Source organism: Xylaria bambusicola (assembly GCF_022495145.1).
Source record: "Xylaria bambusicola strain CBS 139988 unplaced genomic scaffold F5B22scaffold_37, whole genome shotgun sequence".
Classification (NCBI taxonomy): Eukaryota; Fungi; Ascomycota; class Sordariomycetes; order Xylariales; family Xylariaceae; genus Xylaria; species Xylaria bambusicola.
In genome coordinates, this window is record NW_025953590.1 from 258,775 (window position 1) to 279,507 (window position 20,733).

The 20,733-nt window shown below is 48.8% G+C and overlaps 4 protein-coding genes across 4 annotated transcripts; all 4 read right to left on the reverse strand.

Annotated features, from left to right (window-relative positions):
• Positions 1–383: 383 nt before the first annotated feature.
• On the reverse strand, positions 384–1,305 carry F5B22DRAFT_637940 (S-adenosyl-L-methionine-dependent methyltransferase; the record flags this gene model as incomplete). The annotated part of the gene is made up of 2 exons (XM_047977510.1): positions 384–505; positions 567–1,305. The coding sequence occupies 2 exons, from the start codon at positions 1,303–1,305 to the stop codon at positions 384–386; spliced, it is 861 nt and encodes a 286-aa protein (XP_047828593.1).
• Positions 1,306–6,570: 5,265 nt separating this feature from the next.
• On the reverse strand, positions 6,571–10,124 carry F5B22DRAFT_637941 (uncharacterized protein; the record flags this gene model as incomplete). The annotated part of the gene is made up of 3 exons (XM_047977511.1): positions 6,571–8,080; positions 8,138–8,787; positions 10,098–10,124. 3 exons carry the CDS (start codon positions 10,122–10,124, stop codon positions 6,571–6,573), a joined length of 2,187 nt encoding a protein of 728 aa, XP_047828594.1.
• Positions 10,125–10,334: 210 nt separating this feature from the next.
• On the reverse strand, positions 10,335–12,740 carry F5B22DRAFT_319343 (concanavalin A-like lectin/glucanase domain-containing protein). Its single transcript, XM_047970686.1, has 2 exons — positions 11,564–12,740; positions 10,335–11,505 (listed from the first exon to the last, which is right to left on the reverse strand). The coding sequence occupies exons 1-2, from the start codon at positions 12,379–12,381 to the stop codon at positions 10,725–10,727; spliced, it is 1,599 nt and encodes a 532-aa protein (XP_047828595.1). The 5' UTR covers positions 12,382–12,740; the 3' UTR covers positions 10,335–10,724.
• Positions 12,741–14,366: 1,626 nt separating this feature from the next.
• On the reverse strand, positions 14,367–17,107 carry F5B22DRAFT_648863 (glycosyl transferase family group 2-domain-containing protein; the record flags this gene model as incomplete). The annotated part of the gene is made up of 3 exons (XM_047979085.1): positions 14,367–14,555; positions 14,617–16,671; positions 16,724–17,107. 3 exons carry the CDS (start codon positions 17,105–17,107, stop codon positions 14,367–14,369), a joined length of 2,628 nt encoding a protein of 875 aa, XP_047828596.1.
• Between the last annotated feature and the right edge of the window lie 3,626 nt (positions 17,108–20,733).

Below are 20,733 nucleotides of genomic sequence, written 5' to 3' on the forward strand. Positions count from 1 at the left end.
ATCCTCTTTCTCCTCCTCTTCCTCCTCCTCTTTACCCTCCACACCCCCTTCTTCTCCAATGAGGACGGGTATAGTTACTTTCAGAGGAGTATATTCGAAGGGAGAGCCGTGATACCGAGAGCCCGCAGGACGCAGCATGAGGTGGGAACACCATAGTTGTCTTATCTGCAGGAATTTGCCACCCTGTCATCCATAGCCGCAGCCTCTAGACTGGTCTATCTGTCTGATCGTAAATGGTCTCTTAGGTTTCTTAGCGGGGCTTTCTTGCGGTCGTGAAAACTCTGATGACATGGTTAGTGGATGATAAATCAAGATAAATCGGGATGGGGACTAAAAAAGAGTAAAGAAGAGATCGGCGTGATATAAGTAAGGAACAGCATATCTTACATAGTAGTATATGGCTTTTTAGACTGGTCATGAATCTCGCTGAAAAAGGTAGGTGCTATCTCGTCAAACTTTTCTCGTGTCCATCCGCAGTTTGTAAATAAGAGTCCACAGTGACTTTCTAGATATCGTGCATGCCGTTAGTAAAGATCACAGTATGACGTCAAGAGCGGAAGGCATACCAAAGTGTTCGGCAGAGATTTGATTCATCAGCTTCTGCCGGGTTTGTAGCTTTTCATCCTGGGCCCATTCCCCTATAGGTAGGATCTCGATCCGCTGAGCTATGGCCTCGAAGCCGACGTCAACAAGCCAAACGGGACCGTTAGGAGAAGGGCTGAAGTCGATATTATTCTGTTTGCTAAGATCGCGCCACAAGTTAAGAAATTGGGGACACAGTTCAGCATCACCAAGATCGTTATCGAAATCAAATATCTGATTAGCCTGCTCTGTCCATTCGAGGAGGCCACCTGGTTTGAGTTTCTCGTAAGCCTGTCTGAATAAGGCCGGCCAGTCTGAAACGCCACCAGCCAGACCACGAATGTGTAGGAAGTCCACTGAACCCGCAGGGATAGCCCAAGGGTTCTCGACGTTGTCAATAGTAAAGCTGACGTTGGGTGGTACGGCAGTTGTCCTCTGAATGCGGGATATGTCAATGCCGAGAATGTTAGCTTGCGGGTATCTGACAGCCATCTCTAGCGGCCAGAGGCCCGTTCCGCTCCCGAGATCTACTATGCTCTCGACATTCAGAGGGATCCGTGTAGCGGTAAGTGCTCCGTTCAAGCAGTGTCTGTATAGTTTGTGCTGAAGTTCCATGCGTTGCTGTTCCTTTTCATCGAAAGGCACAAATATCCTACCGGAATGGTGATATTTATGGCCGAACGCCTCGATATATGGCGGTTCCTCTTCAGTTCCGGTCGCCATAGAGCTGGATTTGCTTCGGTCTATTGATGCTGATGATTTCTGTATATATGAGCAGTTGAGAGGATGAAACAAAATTGTAGGAATAGATTGGATGTTATAGACTCACCTTTTGGCGAGATGCCATCCTTCGTTGCCGTTCGACTCTATGTTGTATATAGTTGTAGGCAGTTATACCTGTCAATAACAACTCGACGCTAGCTCGTAGTCTAGGGAGCTGGCTTTGTTTGTTGCTTTTTTCTTTTTCTCCTTCTAGTAGCAAATCATATGCAATCAGTCGAACAATACATGGGAACGCCGAAACTACTCCATTTATCAGTTGGCGTCGAGTGCAGTCGAGTGCTGCTTGATTGCGTTGGATGTATCCGAAAGGTCCCGCCCTTCGCTCCGTTCACATTCGCCGACTCACGCATTGGCAACCTGGTAAAGTATAATGTAAAAAGGCCGAGAGACAAAGAAGGTGTGATTGGGGAATCCTCCAGACAGAAATGAAGCCGAGTTGCCCGTCACGGGGACTGGGTCCGAGTCTTACTTGCGTGTGAGATTCTGCAAGAAGGGATATAGCTGTATGTCTTTATGCCACGCCGCCGTATATCTCATGCATCTGTGTAGGACTGCCAGTCTATGGTTCAAGTTCTATGCAGGTAGGATTATAACATATCGTAGTGTGATGAAAGCACCCAGGTGTGGTAATAAATGATGGCCGTCTGTAAGTAGCGTCAAGCCGTGTAAGTATGTATATATGTGCTTGGGAAAGATCGTGGGTCAGAAGAAGTGCATCACCAGCCCTCGGCATTGCACTTGTTCATTGCTATAAGGCGAGAACCAAAATAGCAATGTAGCGATAATGACAATAATGAAATCGATAGCCGGAGGACCCCAGGCTCCATATTGGCTGAACGCAGGTCTGTTGTTGGATGCGTTTCACGATTTGCGCAATTCGTAGTCGCACACACACCAAGCGAGAGGGCTCCCACTCACAACTCAGCAATGCTCTGCGATTGGGGTTTCCTCGTCTCGTAAGCGGATGTCAGATCCTCATGCCACGGCGCCAGATATGCGTTTACCGTCTTCTTTTGCGGCTGTGAAGCACTTTGCCCACGCTACCACATGCACCCTCTTTTTTTTTCTGTATGTCTCGCGGTAACCCGGCAGTGTTGTATCGGTGGAGGGGGGCAGGGTGGGATGTGTGAAGGACGGGATGTACCGCGCGCGCGCAAGCTACGAGATCATGTACAATGAGTGGGCGATCGATCACATTTCCGGTTAGTCAGGATTCTTATTCTTACTCTTCATCGTGGACAACGGTGTCAAGGTGTGCTTGGTGATACCGTTGGGTACTGATGTACTTGGCTGAGATGTTTTGTGGTTCGTTGGCCCCGATGAGACACATGCTTGGCCGGCAGAGAATGGGGTTAGATCAAGCCCTACAGGAATAGTGGTGTGGCCCTTTTTCCTTTTCCCGCACGCACGTGTGCAGATGCCAGGTTGGCTAGAATGAATCGGTTATGCGCCGGGAAGGACATAGAAGCAAGTTCGATACTGTTCACCACCCGTTTGCATATGCCCATCAACCTACCTAGTCGATGACACCACATATTCAGTCCCCCTAAACCGCACCGTTTCCCCATGTTTCCCCCCATTCATGGGCAATGTGGATTTATTGTAGTGGGGATAGATGATGCTTCGCTATCGTTCCATCTTCAGAGCGTCACGGCCTAGGATTATGTCCTTGACACTACATAGTAGAAGGGGGAGTGGGTGACAACAGGTAACAAATGTTACTAGCGGTCGTAGACAGGAAATTAGGAATGCTACTGTCGTATTCTATGCGCATCTTGTGTATCCTATGCGCACGTCTAGCTGCTTCACTGAACCCTGACCCTGATGTTTCATTGCCGGCAATTCGCTGACAAAAGTCTCAGCAACACAAGCTACCTATTTGAACAATAAGGTTAGGTATACCAAGTATATACAAAGGAGGAGATGACCAAGGACTGGCCACGTAAGTACTATGGAGAGTAGAAAGCATTCTTGTTGTGGACTAATAGACCGCAGCATACTTACTTACAGTATTACTCGAAATGGGTCCAAGCTGCGGTCATCCTTCGGTGCAAAAAAGCCGAAGGTTTCTTCACTAGCCGGGTTCGCCCCCGGCACCCATCTTCTAGCACCGCGCCGGATCGCAGCCATCCTAGCTTCGGCCCGCTCTGTAGCACTGTACTGCTCGTGAAAATGCCAAAATTACGCATCTGATCTGTTCGGACGACTATCGAAGAAGAGGTTAGATAGTAAGCACTGTTGTATGATCTGCCTACATACCTTATTATAGTAGATCGTATCGGCTCTTGCCCTGCCCGTCGAGGCAAGCAATTGAAGTCCAAGAGAGATAGACAACAGACAGATGGACGGACGAGCGGAAAATTCACAGCAATACTATCTCGACCCGGTTAGGAGGCCGGTCTCACTTTGCTTACTTATGTTAATGTAATAGTACACATGTTAGATATTATTGGTAGCATTGGCTCAAGAGACTTGCAAGAAAGTGTAGGTAGGTAGGACGGGACGGGCGGTCAGTATACATGAAATAGCCATCAATATCGGTAGGATCATAAGGACATGGACAAGGACAAGGTCCAGGTCGGGGATAGGCCACACGGGCGATGGGATGATCAGATTTCGACTAAGGTAGGCTATTGTTACACGTTTCGTTTTCGATGTTTCTGCACGACATCCGGCACTCATACTGTATTCATCACACTATACCATGTACATAGGTATACTAAGTACGTATATTGAAGCCCAGACTGAGTCCCAGATTATTCCCGTGGCCGGCCGCTATGCGACCATCAATGCACAGTAAATCATTTTATTTTTATTTTTATAGCCAAACGCAATGCTACGTTAGGCGTGCATTGCGGCAACGGCCAAGACATCTTCATATCTAAAAGGAGCATACGACTGGGTTAGGCATTGCTGCTTCTGCTGCCGCTGTTTCCATTGTCATCATCGTCATCGATCTTGTCATCTACCTAGGTACCTAGGTATTTGTCGGCATTTGCGATGGGACAGGTAAAGTCCATCAGAGCCACAACACTACTGCCACGTTAACAGGTCTATTAGTCGAAGTTAGCTTGGTGTTTCCTGACATATTCATGTCGTGTGATGTTTAAGCTCTCTCTAGTATCGTAAACTATACTCTTCAAGTGCAACTGTGCCACACTCTTGCGGCAGAGTAGAAAGACGACGGAGGCAAAAGCTCGTAAAAGCCTGAGCGCCAAGGTAACAAAGCTCAATATGTTACTTCACAAGGTCGAGAGTACTGGAGAAGGAGCGGAAGCTGTCACGAGTCGCCTAGGCTGCACACACATGGAGCTCTTGACAAATATGTACCATCCATTCCGCTTCAACTTGCATTCGCCTACTCCTTCGACTATACCTACCTAGTCTAGACAAGAAGGATCAGAGAAGCGGATCGGGCTGTAGGAATCATGAGATGGAGGTGAGTTTGAGCCTTACTTTCTTCACCACAGAACCCAATTCTTTGCTCCTTTCTGGAAGCTATGCAACCTTTCGTCTGGGTTTCATCACAGGGCGGGGCGGGCATGATTTTCGCATAACGCATCACGCACATGATCTGCAATCACACGCAAACACGGTCTTGATTGAGTGGGAGAGGCGGTCAAGACGTTGAATCACAGTAACGTTATCGGACAAGATTGAGGAACCTGATTTTGGTCGTGGTCTTAGTTCTGATTGTGGAATGTCCCGTCAAGAGTCTCAAGGTCGCTGGCGATCCTCTCTTGCCCAGCATTCGGCAGTTGATGAACATGCTCGCTCAGGCCTGGAAACTTTCAGAGAGGGGGTTGCTATCTCTCACCGAAGCTAGGCTCTGCGCAGATCTTGTGATTACACGAGCCTCGAAGATTTTCCATTGGGTCGTACAACGTATAGGGATTGCTTCGGACACCGAGGACCGCTTGCAGCATATCTAAGACGATGTGAATTAATTCGACCCAGAAAACCACGTGCACGTCCGAGCCATGGTTCTTCAAGCTTATCAAAATGCAGTTGGGATCTAGACTGCGGAAGGCTGAGATAGGCACTGATGATGTGATCTTGGCACCCACGGGTTCACATACTGTATCTCACACCTTTACCTAACCCCTGGTCAAGGGCTTTCAGGGGAGAGAAGCTTCCATGGGGTGAGATCTTGTGTGCAGCATAGGCCAATATGGCCGCAAACCGGAATACCTCGAGGGGTAATCTACTAGATCTAGGTCAATGTCCGTCGATTCCGCAAGCGAACATTGGGGTTCACGTCGCGGCAGATAAGTGTTCCTTGAAAAATAGATCGCGACAGTTAAGCATGGATGCCTGTCACTTTCCATCAGCTCTCGTACGCTATACCAAGATATGGTAGGTATTGGGTATTGGGGAGACTTGTCAATTTACTATAAGCAACTTCTTGTATTTCTGAACATAGTCTAGTTATCCAAAGCGAGTATGTCGAGGGCATCTGAAAGGCAATAATATCCTTAGGTATATCACGCATGTCCGACGGTTTCACCCTGGCTGAAGTGGCGACGGGGTAATGCTAGATAAAGACATAATTATTGCTATTAAGATTATATGATGTAGCCTCATATAGTTGGCTTCATCAACTTCGCTAGCCCCTGCTCCTCTATCTACTTTGCAGTCACAAGTACTGCATAGTAGCGAGGTTTCTTGCTTATGTAGGTACCTAGTCAACGCTGACCCTATCCTGCTTTCAGCTCAAAATATGAGTGCCTGGGCTACGACGAGCTTGTTGGCTTGGCTTCAATCCGGAAAGCAGCATCGGACTGGACCCAGAACCAAGGAATCGTCTTAACAAGAGTGAATGTCAGGGGAGACAGGAGAAATGACTCGTTAATCTATTCACAGCTTAAGTCTTGATTGATATGACCCCCTCCCTGAAGGACTTGAAAGCTGCGAAGAGCTCATATCATTGGATGCGGACGTGGTTGCACGGATGATGCGTGAGTTTGGGGCCTTGGTGTTCTTTGGTTTTCATTGACTGTATCCTATATAACAATATATCAATCATAAAGTAACTATTCATAAATACACATTATCCAAGAATAATCCTAATTATACACAGCGAGTGCCTTGTTTAAACTTTCAGAGCGGTCATGTGACCCTAGCTTGCGCCTGTACCCTCCAAGGGTAGCTCGTGGGTTTCTCCCCACCTCAACCACCATCTACCTAACTGCGAAGACAGCATCCTTAGTCAATGACCTTCATGTACTGGTTAGCTAGAGTCATGGACTGCATCTTGCTGCTCAGGCTGCGCTTAGCCATTGTGGTACGCTTGGTAGACGGGATCGGGAGCGGTCCCTTCAGAGTGAAGCGCGATCGATCGAATGGACGAGGGCGAGGTGTAGTCCTCTTGCACTTGGATGGGTATGAGTGAGACGGGTAGGATGGCACGGGCTTCTCAATGCCACCGTAAGCGCACTTTCCACCCTGGAATGCAGACGCAGCAGCGGCCTTCCAGACCTCGGAGACGTCCTTAACCATAGCCTCGGTCCACCACAGTCGGCAGTCGGAGTATTCGGCCACAAATTGCGAAGGAGTGCCATCCTCAAGATGGTCCCGGAGGATCTCGTCCTTGACGTTCAAGCTGGATACTTGGTTGCGTTCCAACACGTACGTGTCGTAGGCGCTTAGCGTCTTGATGATTTCAGAGTCGTTGGTAAACGCGAGAGCCTCCTGCACGTTAGCTAGGACATCGGCATATCCGTAGCTCTGCGAGCCTTTGACACCACCAACACCCTGAATCAAACCCTCTTTCGACGGTCGTCCACCTAGCGCGATGGTCTTAACACCGGCGTCGTGGACCATGAACTGTGAGAACAGCGTGCAAGTGGACGCGCAGTAACCGTCGAGCAAAACAACAATGTTTTCGGGGCCGGCAAAGGGTCGTGTGAAGTTGGCACGGCTGCGGTACCCCGTAATATCCGTGCCAAATCCATAGGTAGCGTTGATGGTATTCAAGGGGTCGTTGAAGTCCCATTGCATGACGTCCGTGAACTCGTCGCCGAGGAATTCCTGCGGAGCAAACTTGTCCTCGAAAGAGGTGAAGTGCTTGTTGTTTTCGTCGAGGTCGTACCTCCAGTTGAATACAGACTCATATTGGTAGATAATGTCCCCCGAAGCAGTATCCGCATCGAAATCGGCCGAGTTAGCCGAGTAGACTTCCGAGACGGCATTGAAGCCTGGGTTCTCCCTCCAACGACCCAGACCCTCCTGTACAATATCGGGGAATAGCTGGCGGAAGAGATCATATCCCGAGAAAATGTAACCACCGCCGTTAGCAGAGACATCCACGACGAGATTTTTCTTTCCATCCTTCTTAGCTTTCGCAAAAAAGTCCTCTGCAACCTTCTGGAACTCAACGGGATCGTCTGGAGAAAACGAAAGGGCTACAATGACTGCAGTATCGTCTTGGTCACCATCGAGGTAGTAGCCGGAGATGATTCCATCGCTCGAAACGATCACTGGTTCGGGGTATCCAGGTACACCGGTCACGGCGGCAGCGGCGGGAGTAGGCTCGGGAGTAGGTGTTGCCTCGGCAGGACTGACATTCGTCGCGGCACCGGGGGCAAACTTGGCAAAGTACGAAGCTCCATCAACAACGCCAGTCCAGTTTCCCTTAAGGCGGGCCACGTTGTCAAGTTCTACGGACGTTCCGTTGGCGAATTCGAATGACGTGGTGCTGCCAGGCCACACATACCTGTCCTCATTGTCAATATTTCATATAGCCAGTGCTTGGATTAGTGCGGAAACGAACCTGGTGCGACCACCATTGTGGAAATAGCCCGTGGAAGAAACTTCAGCCTCGTATGCCTTCTCGTAGAACAATGAGTTATAAGCGGCGTCGAGATCCTGGTTACCGGAAACGGCGAAGATCCATTTGCTGAGGAAGCTCTCGGCATCCTCGCCGTTGATCTTCTTCACGACCGAGGCAGTATCAGGAGAAGAGATTATATCCTCGTATATCTTGATCTCTGGGATCGAACCATCTGGCTTGTCGCTGATGGAGACCAGTGCATAAGGACGCTGCCACTCGATAGCATTGGTCAACACATCGGGGTAGCTCACAAAGTGTCCGTCGTGAGCAGGGCCGAAGAGCTTGATATACAAGTCCTGCTGCCAAGCATACTCATTGGGGTATTTGTCCGCCTTAATGTCGGCCTCAATCTTGTCCAATACACCCCATATATCGTGCGGTGGGTAGAAGTAGCTCGCCGGGGGAAATTTCTTGAAAATTGTGTCGGACTGCCACTCAATGTAGGGTCTCGACGATGCAATGTATCGCAGAGCCCCCTCCTTATTAATCGGGACGGAATTGAGGCATTCGTGAGCTACTGACGCTTCAATAGTCGGAGTAGCTGTGGCAGAGATTTGAGCTGCCCATGCTGAACTAACGACGGCGCAGGGCTCTGTTGGCGTTGCAGCAGATGTCGCCTTTACGGCCGCAGCAAGGGCCGCCGCGCGAAGAGCAGAGAACTTCATGGCTAAGGTCCCAATGTGTTTGTCTGTCTCCGAGAAGAGGGCCAAAGACGGAGTGGAAGAGACATCATGAGAAAGCTGGGACGCGTCCCCTTGGCAGCTTTTCTAGCTGATCCATTGTTACTACGCCTTCGCGGAGCCAGAGCACGATTTCTCCGGATTAGGTAGGTGGTTATGGTGGTTCCTTATCGCCTTATTCATATTGCCGTAACCCATGCTCAACTAACTTAGAGTCAATACAATTGGTGGTAGCCTTTGGATCAACATGTTTTAATGTCATTTTCCGGGAATCCATCTGGGATGTGTTCATGCGCCGACCGCTGCAAGCACCGTAATCCCTTCTTTAGCAGCTCTCTCACCAACAATGGGATGAATTCTGCATGTAACATGCAAAGCATTCAACAAGTCTAACTGGTAATGCTATATCTTCTCCAGTCTGAGGCTTGTCTCATTTCTTTTCTGACTGAGCATCAGCGCCAAGGCGCGTTACTGCATGCTCATTTCGCGTTGTGCCGATCTCCTTGTACTAAGGATTATCAGCACGCTATCAAATCTACTTATGCAGGGAATCGGGAGCCAATTGCTTCAAGCCAGGATCAGAACTTGTAGGACTTCACGTTCAGTCACTTCTTATAAACCTTCCTGCAGTTTGCGGTGCTACGAGGAGACGTTTGTGAGAGCCCAATCCCACCAATTACACAATTTTGCACTCTGGTTTATGGAAAAGTCACTAGAATGTGGTGTATGATATAAGCAGGAACCCGATGACCGAGACTGGGGTAATCTTGGAGAATCCTTGCCATCCTAGAAAGGGGCTAGCTTATTTTTGCCTTGATGGGTGTCTGATGGTGCAACGAGGTGGCTTGCGATGACTTAGGTCAAACGAGTTAACTAAGACATCATCATTTGAAGCCATAATCAAGTCCTTAGCTTGATTCTCTACGGTCCGTTGCGCTCACTGTCTTGCACTCAGTTGGCGCCTTACCGCATAGAGAAGCTCATGACGATGAACGATAACGGTGGCAATTTTAGCGTTGGTGTTAGGTAACTATTGATAAAGAGACTCGCGATTTCTTAAGTATGTTAGAATTCAGCACCAAACAGCGGCGTTAAGACAGGGAAACAGTTGATGAGAAGGGTGGAATGATTGTACGACCAATCTACGTAACAAGGAGATGCGACAGGTTGAGAGCTCATCGAACAGCAGCTAAGGGCTTGTACGGTTGTCGGATGCCGACCTTTCGTCTAGTTTGAAACGAGCGCATGCAGCGCATGCAGCCCATCGTATGCCCAATGGTTCGCAACTGAAGATACATCAACCAGACAGTATTGCTCGTTCGTGATGCTAAGGGATGATTGGCGAGGGCATGCCGCTTCGCAAATCTCCTTACTGTTTACCAAACTTCACTACATCCATACAATATTCAACTTGAGTCGATATTCATCGCCGAAGATATAATCGCTCACGTTTCGTTACACAGAAACACGTAGCATGGTACTGGGATATGGAACGAGCAACAGTCGAATAAATCATTAAGATTTCGCAGTATAAAGGGTGGGTATCTTGCATTGTGTAGCTGGAAACCATGGATCAGGTTCCCCGGCTGATTTTCTCATCAGCCAACAATGGCCTACCATGAAGCAGGGAAGGACTATATGCAAAACAATCGTACAAAGACAATAAGGTAATGAAAACAAGATACGAGAACCGTTGGGCACACTTTCAACTCGCCCAGTACTAAAAGATTTCTATGTGCATAAATTCAACCAACGCCATCAATAACGCGAGCTCAACCGAGGAAAAAACGTCTTGGCGCAAGGAATCGTAGCCAGATGGCCTTGTCACCAATGCCCTAAAGAATGTGTTACCTGTGACCACCGTTGTTCCAGTAGCCACCCTGAGGACCTGGCGAGCCCGGCCCTCGGGGTGACTGCATGGGTCCAGGACTATTGGTATTTACCCTCGACATTCCGTACATGTCATGAGGTGATGGTGACCCAGGGCTTCGCATATGAGGCGAATTTGGGCCTGGACTGTTCACCCGGTCGGTGTAACCGCCGACTTGAGGACCGGTAGACCCCGACCTTGAAGGCGCATAAGGAGAGGCTGAGAAACTTCGATTGACAGGAGACGAAGGCGGAAAACCGGGGCTATGGGCGTGAATAGGAGACGCGAGGCTATTCTGGCGCGAGGGGCCGTTCACTTCCCTGTTAAGAAGAGGCATGCCGGAGTTAACGCCCTCAGATCCCATAGGGTCCCAGGCTTTTTCAGGAAGTCCAGCCGAGCTTCCCGGTGGTGAGTCAGTGATAGCCGAGTACTTGGAGCTCATTAAGCCTCCCTTTCCAGCAGCTCCTACATATTCCGTGCCATCGAAATCGAGATCATCGGGGTTTCTGCCGCCCTTCTTGAATCGCTCAAGCTCAAGTCGCTCCTCTTCATGTAGCTTGGCGGCTAATGCAGCCTCTTTTTGACCGCGACGTCGCTGCTTAATGTAGTAGATGGCGAGCGCAATGAAGAGCAGACCTCCTACGGCACCGGCTGCTGCGTAGACGCCGATTCTAGTGCTCTCGGGGAGTTCAGCCCATTTCTCAGAGAGCGACTTTTCGGGTTCTTTGTTGATGGCCTCGGCAGCAGTGGAATTGCCCCTAATACCGGGTTAGTATTTTGACTGACATGTCAAAACGGCTTTTTCAAGCAACTTACTCTGTGATCTTGATGCTTTGCCATGACCCTGATTTGTCGGTGAATGTGTATTCCTTGCCTGATGAGAAATCCTCAACACGTGCGCTCTTCACGTACATGGTGAAAGGACCCTGGGAGAAATCAGTTTCACCGCCAGCCCATTCAATGGTTCCGGGCTGCTGTGTCTTAGGATCACCACCGACCCAACTGCCGAGACGAAGCGTCATGGGAGTTTGGGGGAAGTTGTGCGTATTGTTTGCATCTTTGGCCAGCTGGGTGCGGATAAGAGCGCCGTCTAAGTGCCATTCGAGCTTATCCTGGGTCCACACTGTGGTGTAATTGTGCAGGTCGTATATGCTACCCTCCACTTTATGGTCACCTCCAGTGCCTGTAACGTTGGTGTTGCCCTTGCCAAAGTAGTTGCTGAATGCCCAGGTCTCGTTCCCGCCCTTGAATTCCCAATCGACCTCGTCAAGCGTATCGGAACCCCACACAATCGAGCTGATGATGCCCTGTCCACGAGCAGCCTTCATCAAAACCTCGGTCCGGCCAAAGAAGAAATAAAAGTTGGAGGCGAGGGTGGTTGATTGACCTTGCTTAGCGATAGTGAAGGCTGCACCCTCTGTCTCGTCGTATGTGATCTCGATAGCTTCGGAAGTGAAGGTATCCTCGGGAGGGGTGCTGTTGAAGTAGAAGGTATGGGAAGTTCCTAGAGCAGGGTCGGGGGGGCACTCTTTCTCCATGGGATTGCATTTGGTCGATAATTGGGCGACGGCGGAGCCAACGAGGGCCGAAGCCAACAGCGTGAGCGCTGGGATGGATTTCGGAGAAGACAGCATGATGTGTTATGTCTCCTGTAATAAGTGAATGGTGTTGCGAGGTACTTAAGCCGGCACTTGCTGGTGGTCAACTAACGAGTCCACCCTTCCCCACGTGTAGATTAAGGGAATGGCCGTCTGCTCGGTCAACCGTAAAAGTATTTCAGTCAAATAAGGATTGCGTGTAATGATGCATGTGCGGTCCGTCGTTGGTAGATCTGAGTCTGTAAACGGCGGATGGTGCACGATTGACGGATGTCAGGTCAGGTACGTAAGAGGCTTGGATGTCTCGGTAAAATAAAATGAGTGGCGTTCGACAATAATTGTGCGATCAGGTTGATGTGGTCGTTTGATTAACGCCGGCAGATAGATGGCCCTTCAAGGACACGATGCTGTCGCGTTGACGAGAGAGTGACGATGTTTTCCGATGTTCAAGGAGTGTAGTTGACTGCGATCTATTCTTTGTGGCTCTGATGCCAGCAGCACAGCCCTCGAAGGAGTGACAGCGACTTCGACAACAACCGAACAAAGCGATGATGTTTTAGCGCGCAACGGTAGTTTTGGTAGCGTACGAACGGACAACTACCGTACTCGAGGTCGGGTAAAAATGAAGGTGAAAAGCGAAACACAATTTACAATGTTAAAGGAACGACAGGTCTGTTTCCTTTACCCCTCTCTCTCTCTCTTGTCAGATGCAAGACGGAGGATGGAATGACAGACAGATAGACAGGCAAACAAACTCACCCTAGTCCAACTCGAAACAAACAGCTGCAAAGGAGGGTGACTGTATGAAGAGGGAAAAGGGATGGTGGCGCGCGCTGTCCATTAAGGTGATGACTTGTACAACGGCATTGGAGACATATAAAGGGGTACAGGCGCGGGATCTTGCAGGGTCTGGGGATCTAACACTACAATGGGGTTGGTATTCTTCCTATCCGGGGTAGTGTCGAATTCAGGAGACCAATCATGATGGCATCCCAGAATCCTCTACCACCGCAATTACCGGTAACGAGGTCAGACTATTGGTCATTGTTAATTGACCCCTGGCTTGGCTTCGACAACCGCTCGACTCTACCAGTATGCCTGCCATCCATCTTCGAGTTAGGGATCGTGGCATGTCAAAGTCAACGGTTGCTAGGTACTGTTTGTATTAACTTATCATGACGTTGAATCGGCATCCACGCGTATCTACTGTGGATGCAACACAGGATGTCTAGATCACTTCGCTACCATGTTTCTGGTGTGTTTTGACTTACGCTATAGCTTGTGCCATTCACAGAATCGAAGAATGCATATCAATCAGGCCTGAAGCAACGCCCAGAGTGCCCAGAAGAATAGCCGCTTGGTCTTTTTATTTTATTTTTTAATCTTTGGCGATGAGCTTAGCGAGCAATAGAAAAATATCTTTGATCAATAGTTTAGCGCCCGACCAGATTTATCTAGTACATGTGCGACATGAGAAGATTGGAAAGATACACATTATAACCACCTAGGTTAGCAAAGTCGGATCTACTCGGAATTAGGCGCCCTTCCGCACCGACTGTTTAGCTGCTGGAATGTAACTCTTTGTACCTCTAGAAATCCAAGTCAGAATAGGCTGCAGCTCAAAGCATTGTGTCACAATAGGGACTTCAAAGAACAGATTGAGTAATTCATCATTAGATATACATTCTATGTAGAGTGTGGGTATATATATCATCTAACACGATGCATATGCTGTAAAAAGAATATGACGCTGCAATGTGCATTCAAACACCGTATTACCATCCTTCGTACGAAACGGACATGTCTCATGCTGTGCCTCGTTTCTCCAAACTCCGACCCAAATCTATCCAGAAAACCCGAATACTCAAAAAGCCCGGACTCCTCCATGTTAACAGTGATGTAGTATATATAGTAGATATGTGACTTTTGCTTTGTGTTGTGTACATGTCCACAAATCGATAAATGTGATAAGATAGGACATGAATATTAATACGATTAGACCTTGGGAAGCAGACAACTGTTTACCATGAGAAGGTCATGAGGGCAGGGTTGAGGGCGATGGGAAGCAACAGATGGCTCGTCGCCACGGTAGCCATGGGCAGGATAGCCACGAAGTCAGTGATGCGCCAGTCGAGGGGTACAAAAGGTGCAACGGCCAAGATAACAATGGCAACGATGAAGAAGAGGGAGAATGCGATCGAGTATTTGAACTATGAACATATGTTAGCAACTGCTGATGATCTGAGTCGGGTAGAAGGGGTGTTGACTTACGCTCTTGAGCACCTTGGGGACTTCGATGAAGAAGTTGGAGAACTCGGCCTCCTTGGATGTGGCACCCCAGGTCATGTTGATCTCAAACATGTGAGCGAGGATAGCCTGGCTGACGTGCAGAGAGAGACCACCCAGGAAGATAGCGAGGAGGAAAGTCCACTTGAAGTTCTCGTAGATAGCGTATAGCAGACCTCGCTCACCGACACGGTAGCGCATGACCGCAAGGGCGACGTTTCCGAGACCATTGAAGACGATGATGATGGAGAACCAGACTTGCCATGAGTCGACGTAGTACTTGTCGAGGTATCCATTGAACCAGCCCATCAGGAAGTAGTTGACTGAGGTAAGAATCCAGGCAGCGCCGATGGCGTAGTAGGTACCGATGTATGAGATGACGGTGATCTTGGAGGTGAAGCGAATGTTGGAGAACAGGAAGCGACGGAACAGAGGCGTGAAAGGACCCTTCCATAGCCACACGCGAATGGGGTGGAACAGGAGCTCGTTGCAACCGTAGGCGTACTTCTCCCATCGAGCCAACTCGTCATATACAGTTAGCGAGACACCTTCCTTGAAGCCTTCGCCAGCCCAGGCAGCCAGACGAATGATGTAGCCATTGCACTGGAGACGTAGAGACATATCGAAATCCTCAGACACGTGAGACTCGGACCAGAACTTCTCGTATCCATCCTCATCCTCGTATGAGACCTGCTGGATAGCACTCCACCGAAGGATGGCGTTGTGGCCGACGAAGGGAGCAACGTCACCATTGGCGACAGTGTACCGAATAGCGGTGTAGATCAGGTTGGTAAAGAAGGTAATACCATTCTCGAAGTAAGTGTGAACGACTTGCATGACACCGGATGAGAACTGCATGATACCGACATCAGGAGACTGCTCCATCTCAGAGACGGCATCCAGAAGACAGTCAGAGGGAACACGGGTATCGGAGTCGATGATGAGGATGTAGTCGCCAACACGAATGTTACCGTCAGCCCAGGCTCGTCCATCCTCTTCGAGGGCCTCCTTGAGTGCCTTCTCATAAGCGATAGCCTCATCAGCCTGAGACCACTCGGGTCCACGGTTGTACTGAGCGAGCTTCTCCTCAACCTTGCACGAGATCATCAGAGCGAAGTTCATGTTGGAAGCCTTCTTGAACTTGCCGCGACGCAGGAAGCCGTTCTCACCGTGCTTGGGACGAGCAACCCAGCCGATGGAGTGATCAGCATAGAACTCAATACGATCACGTCGCTCCTCCTCGGAGATCAGCTGAAGACCGTCATCGTTGATGAAGATGTTGGCAGAGCCACCTTGAAGCTCGTAAGTGCTGATAGCCTGCTTCAAGGATCGAACTGTGGGCACAATGACAGCACCAAGACCCTCCTTGTAGACAGGGCACTGCACAGTGACGTGAGGCAGGATGGTGCTCTGCAGCCTTGTGGGAGGCTTGGCCGAGTAGAACTTGGAGTTGATGGTAAGCTGGCGAATAGGACCGAAGATCTGGGCCAAGCAACCGACGATGACTTGAGCAAAGAACAGGGTGAAGAAGATCTGGACAGGAGCAAGAGCAATCAAAGCGAGACGAGTGTAGCTGTTGTCAACAGACACTTCGATAACAAGCTGACGCGCAGCTGCACCGAGTGAGACAGTGATGATGACGAGGACAATGGAGACGAGGTAAGTGTTCTGCATGTGAACAGGACGCTTCTCAGGCAGGATCTGACCGCTCTCTTCATCGATCTCGACTTCGCCGAACGTGATGTTCTGCTTCTTCTCTGATTCCTCTTCGTCTTCCTCGCCGGTCTGCCAGACGAGCTCCATCAGCTCAGACTCAATGGCCTGAGCGCGCTGGACTAGGTGAAGCGCATCGTCATCCCATACTACGAGAAGGGCTTCCGAAGCGACGAAGGCAGCGAACTGGTGTTTCCTCGCCCGGGGCAAATCATCGATGGTAGGCAGAATCTGAACTCGCAGACCGTTCATCAATGGCACGTCAACGGCATCTGGTGACCAGTTCAAGAAGGTCTTAATGACACGAGAGTTGACAGTCATTGCACACTAAGATGGTGGGTCAGTAGTGATCATGATAAGGCATCGTGAATCAACATACCTGAACATTTAGAGTAGCACAAGCCATGGCAAAGGCTGAGTCGGCTAATCTAGGAGGGCAAGCCATGTAGTTTCCTCGAGACTTGCGCAACAAAACACCCTCCACCTCTCCAGAACCATCAGCTACCCACAGGTGGGAGCACTGTTGCTGATACAAGTAGTTGACCATGACCTCATGCTTGATGTCGTCGATGAACATGGAGCTTGTGACTGAAGCTCTTGAAGAGCCGAAGTTTGGCGACGGGGCCTGGAGAGCGAAATCATTTTGACCGGACCCAGTAGCAGCAAACTTCTCAGTAAGAACAGGTTCGCCGGTTGGTTGAGGCTGGTTTGCTGGCTTGGTAGGCTCAGGCTTCTTGGCCTTGAAGTAGTTGGAGAAACCCATGATTATGTATTAATTAGGATTAATTAGTTGTATAGACAAGGATGAGCAGCGGCAGATAGCCCGCTCGATGTCGACGGTGATGTTATCAGCGAGCGAAGAATATCTGATATTGCGTAAGTAAGAAGGGAGCGTGGACGGCCAGTTCCCAGAGTGACTTACGAAGCAAGACAACGAAGGACTAGTGATGATGGATTGATCAAGTCTCCTTGACTTTTTCTACCTGCCGATAAGCGAAAGTCCGGCCACTACAACAGGAATCCCGATTGTCGGAATTGATGTTGGTGAGTGAGGAGGGCAGAAGCAGTCAAGATGAAGAGAAGACTGGTGATAATGACCGAAAATGAGTGTGAGTGATGCGAGGTAGGAGGGCCGCTTAAAACCAAAGTCGTACCTGATACGAGCGTTGGCCGGGAAGGCCTGGACGTAGTGGTCGAATGGGACGACGACTCAGCTGGGCCTCACCCGTCAAAATGCAACTACAGCTAGGCGGTTCTAGGTTCTAGGGATAAAAGACCAGATTCTGACCAGAACGACGCGGGTACATTACCACCCAAGAACTAGCATCTGGCTAGTAGTAGCGGGAGAAAAGGGTGGAGAGGCTTGCCATAAGCGAGCGGTAAGAGCCATTAGCTGTCGGCGCTGCTGCAGCCATGAACGGCACCAGATGGATATGGAGACCTCTGGAGCGTGGCTTAAGACTGTTCTAGATAGGTGAGGACGTGCATATCGATCGTTTGTGCTGAGAGGCTCGACCGAGGCACAGATTTTCACGCAGATTGCCTGTTTATACTACCGGATACGGTAAGGTAATATAGGTATTCTACATCCTGAATATAGCCCCAGTGAAATTGATGTCTCTAACACGTAGCATCCAATGAAAGTTGTCTTGTCTAGTTTTATTTTCAATTTATTTCTACTCTTCCTGGGCATTGGATGGATATACACGCACCGTACTGCATAATACTGCCTTAATGCAGTTGCACTTGTATATATGCAAATACACTACAATATTGTGAACACTACCACGAGAGCTAGCTTGGAGGTATACAGTCTTGGCAAGGGTAATGATGCCGAGAAGGATTGTAACCGCGTCTCGAAGTACAGTACCTCGATCGTTGACAGGGGTCTGACAGGGGTAAACCCAACGCAAATTCTGATAAGAGTGATGAGAAGCAAGGTTAGGAAAGCAGGGGGTAGAAAGCTTTACTTCGTAGGATCTAGTCACAATCCATATTATATCTAACTATAAAGGGTAGAATGAGCAGTTCTGTTCTGTAGACTGCCCAGACTGTATCTAGATTGGCTGAGCAAAGCTATCGATCACTAGGACCAACGATCTATAGTGGCGGGATTTCCGTTCAGTCGGGAGCCCATATCAACTTGTTCTAATTCAGCGTTGATAATCCCGTTCTTCCACGTGTTTAGAGCTTTCATAGATCGTTAATTTCGTGGCTCTTTTAGGGCAGGCGAGCCTACATAGTACAGACATTTCACCTAGTAGGTATCAGCACTTCTTTGTTACCTGACCTAGCCACTTCAGCTGAGAGGCTGGACCACAATATTTCCAGGGCTGTTGCATGTATACTGCGACGCAAGTATTACATCACGAACGATTCAATCCTGCATCGGCGAGCGAGCCGCTCCTCCCTATCCGCAGTCTACTGTGTATTCGGAGCAGTGGCAGAGCTACAGGAGAAATGTCTCCTAGTTGAGGAATTAGCTACTTGTTTATCCTGTTTTTCTGTTTTCTGTTTTTTATTTTTTATTTTATCTCTTTTGATCTCCATTTTATTCCCAGTTTATCAAGACACTACCTACTACTATAGGTACGAGAGTTCGTGTGAGTACAGTAGCGCAGAGTCCAGGATCTCACCTACCGAGTTCGCGGATTCAGATTCTCTCCTTAGTCAAGGTTCAGGGTTTGATAAGCGACAGCTGAGAGGGGGAAGTCTACGGATCCTTTATCCATCCTCCTCGTATTTTTCGCTAGTGTAGGTGTACCTATCGGTAACAGCTATCTTACCTACATAGACATACATAATCACCAAACGTTGGCTGGGTGCCATTGGAGGAGGATGGCGCGGGATGTTCTACCATTAAATGTGTGTTCGGAGTGGGGGGGCAAATGTTTCAGCTCTCTATCAGAGATGTCTAAGAATAGGTAATCGGTCGCGTACCTGAGAGAACACCCGGAGAAAGAAAGAACATACCTAGGTAGAGAAAAGAATGTGTGGCCTGTAAGTTACCTCGTGACGGAGATAAGCGCTGCGGGCTCCCGTATGACTACGTAGTCACTGACCACCCACCTGGAAATCTCGTGCCGTCCGATCGTGAGACATTCCAAGATCTACATATGAAACGATATAGTAGATGGCATACCTATATGTATAGGGTCATGAGGGCATATAGTGAAACCTCATAAAGCAACAGGAGGTCCCGTGAAGCACTTTGAAGCTAGACAATCTTCACAAGCGATGCCAACCCAATATTATATTCTAAGCGACATGCCTTATTCACGAGACGCCTGACAGTGGCTGATAACCTATATATATAGTGTATAGAGGTAGCACTCTATTGATTCTCTTTAAGTAAACTTCCCCATGCAGTCAAAGCCCCGACACATATATTAAAGTCTCCCACTATGAACAGAAGATTCCACGATAGCTTCCTTCTATTGTCAGGTCACAGGTGGCGTGGGTGGCATGACACTCGCCAAATGCTACCCAAATTGGTGTTTACCTACCAGGTCAAGCCAATGGCTTCTGCCATAGATACCTAACCTACTGACATGACAAGCTTAATGGCGTTCACTAATATTACTTTGAATTCAATACTTTAAGCGAGGAGGTAGCCTGGCCTGGCGTGCAATGGGCGGCCTGGTCTAGGCTGCGGCAGTACCTTTGCAGTATACAATCTTGGGTAACGCCTTGGCATCATATCGGAGAAAATCCAGCGAACCGCATTAGCTGCCGGCGCTTACAAATTTTGATACAATAGTTTCTTGGTGAGAGCGTGTACAGGACACTAGGTAGATGTGTACTATGTAGGCTAGAGCTGAGCTATCATAGTGCAACAGACTAGGGGAAGCCAGATCATTAATGGTCTTTAAAACCAGGCCAATATTGTCATAGCGTATAGGGTTTTTTTTTTTTTTTTTTTTTTTTCAATTCAATCCCACTATGCTAATCGAGAACCGCCGAATGCTTACATAAGTAGTATACGACTGCTAGTTTTTTGACGCTCGGTACCGACACGGCCAAAGTCCACAAGGCCGTCGCTGTCGGTAGCTGTTGTAGTGCGATGGGGACATGAATAGAGTTTTGACGTCTTCGATTCTGATCATTGGTAATCTGCATGGATTTTTCCCAACTAAATTCGAGAAGCTCTTGAACCGGACAACAGAACGGCGTGTAGGCAGGCTGGATACAGATACCTTAGCCAAGGCAACAAGACGCTAAGACATCCAAAGACGGAAAACTCATTGATACCAATCTCGATCTCTCATGGTAATTCAGTGGTTCACAAAGATAACCTACTCTTACACTAGTGTTCGAACGCCGTAAGATAGGTAAGTCTGAGATAAGCCGGGTGAGGAACTTTCACCGTTCAGTTATCTCCATAGGTAG

Excerpts from the sequence above, each read along its gene's own strand:
- F5B22DRAFT_319343 (XM_047970686.1), bottom strand. The coding sequence starts at position 12,381 with ATGCTGTCTTCTCCGAAATCCATCCCAGCGCTCACGCTGTTGGCTTCG. Across the intron at positions 11,506-11,563 it reads CAAAGCATCAAGATCACAGA|GGGCAATTCCACTGCTGCCG; the intron begins GTAAGTTGCTTG and ends ACCCGGTATTAG.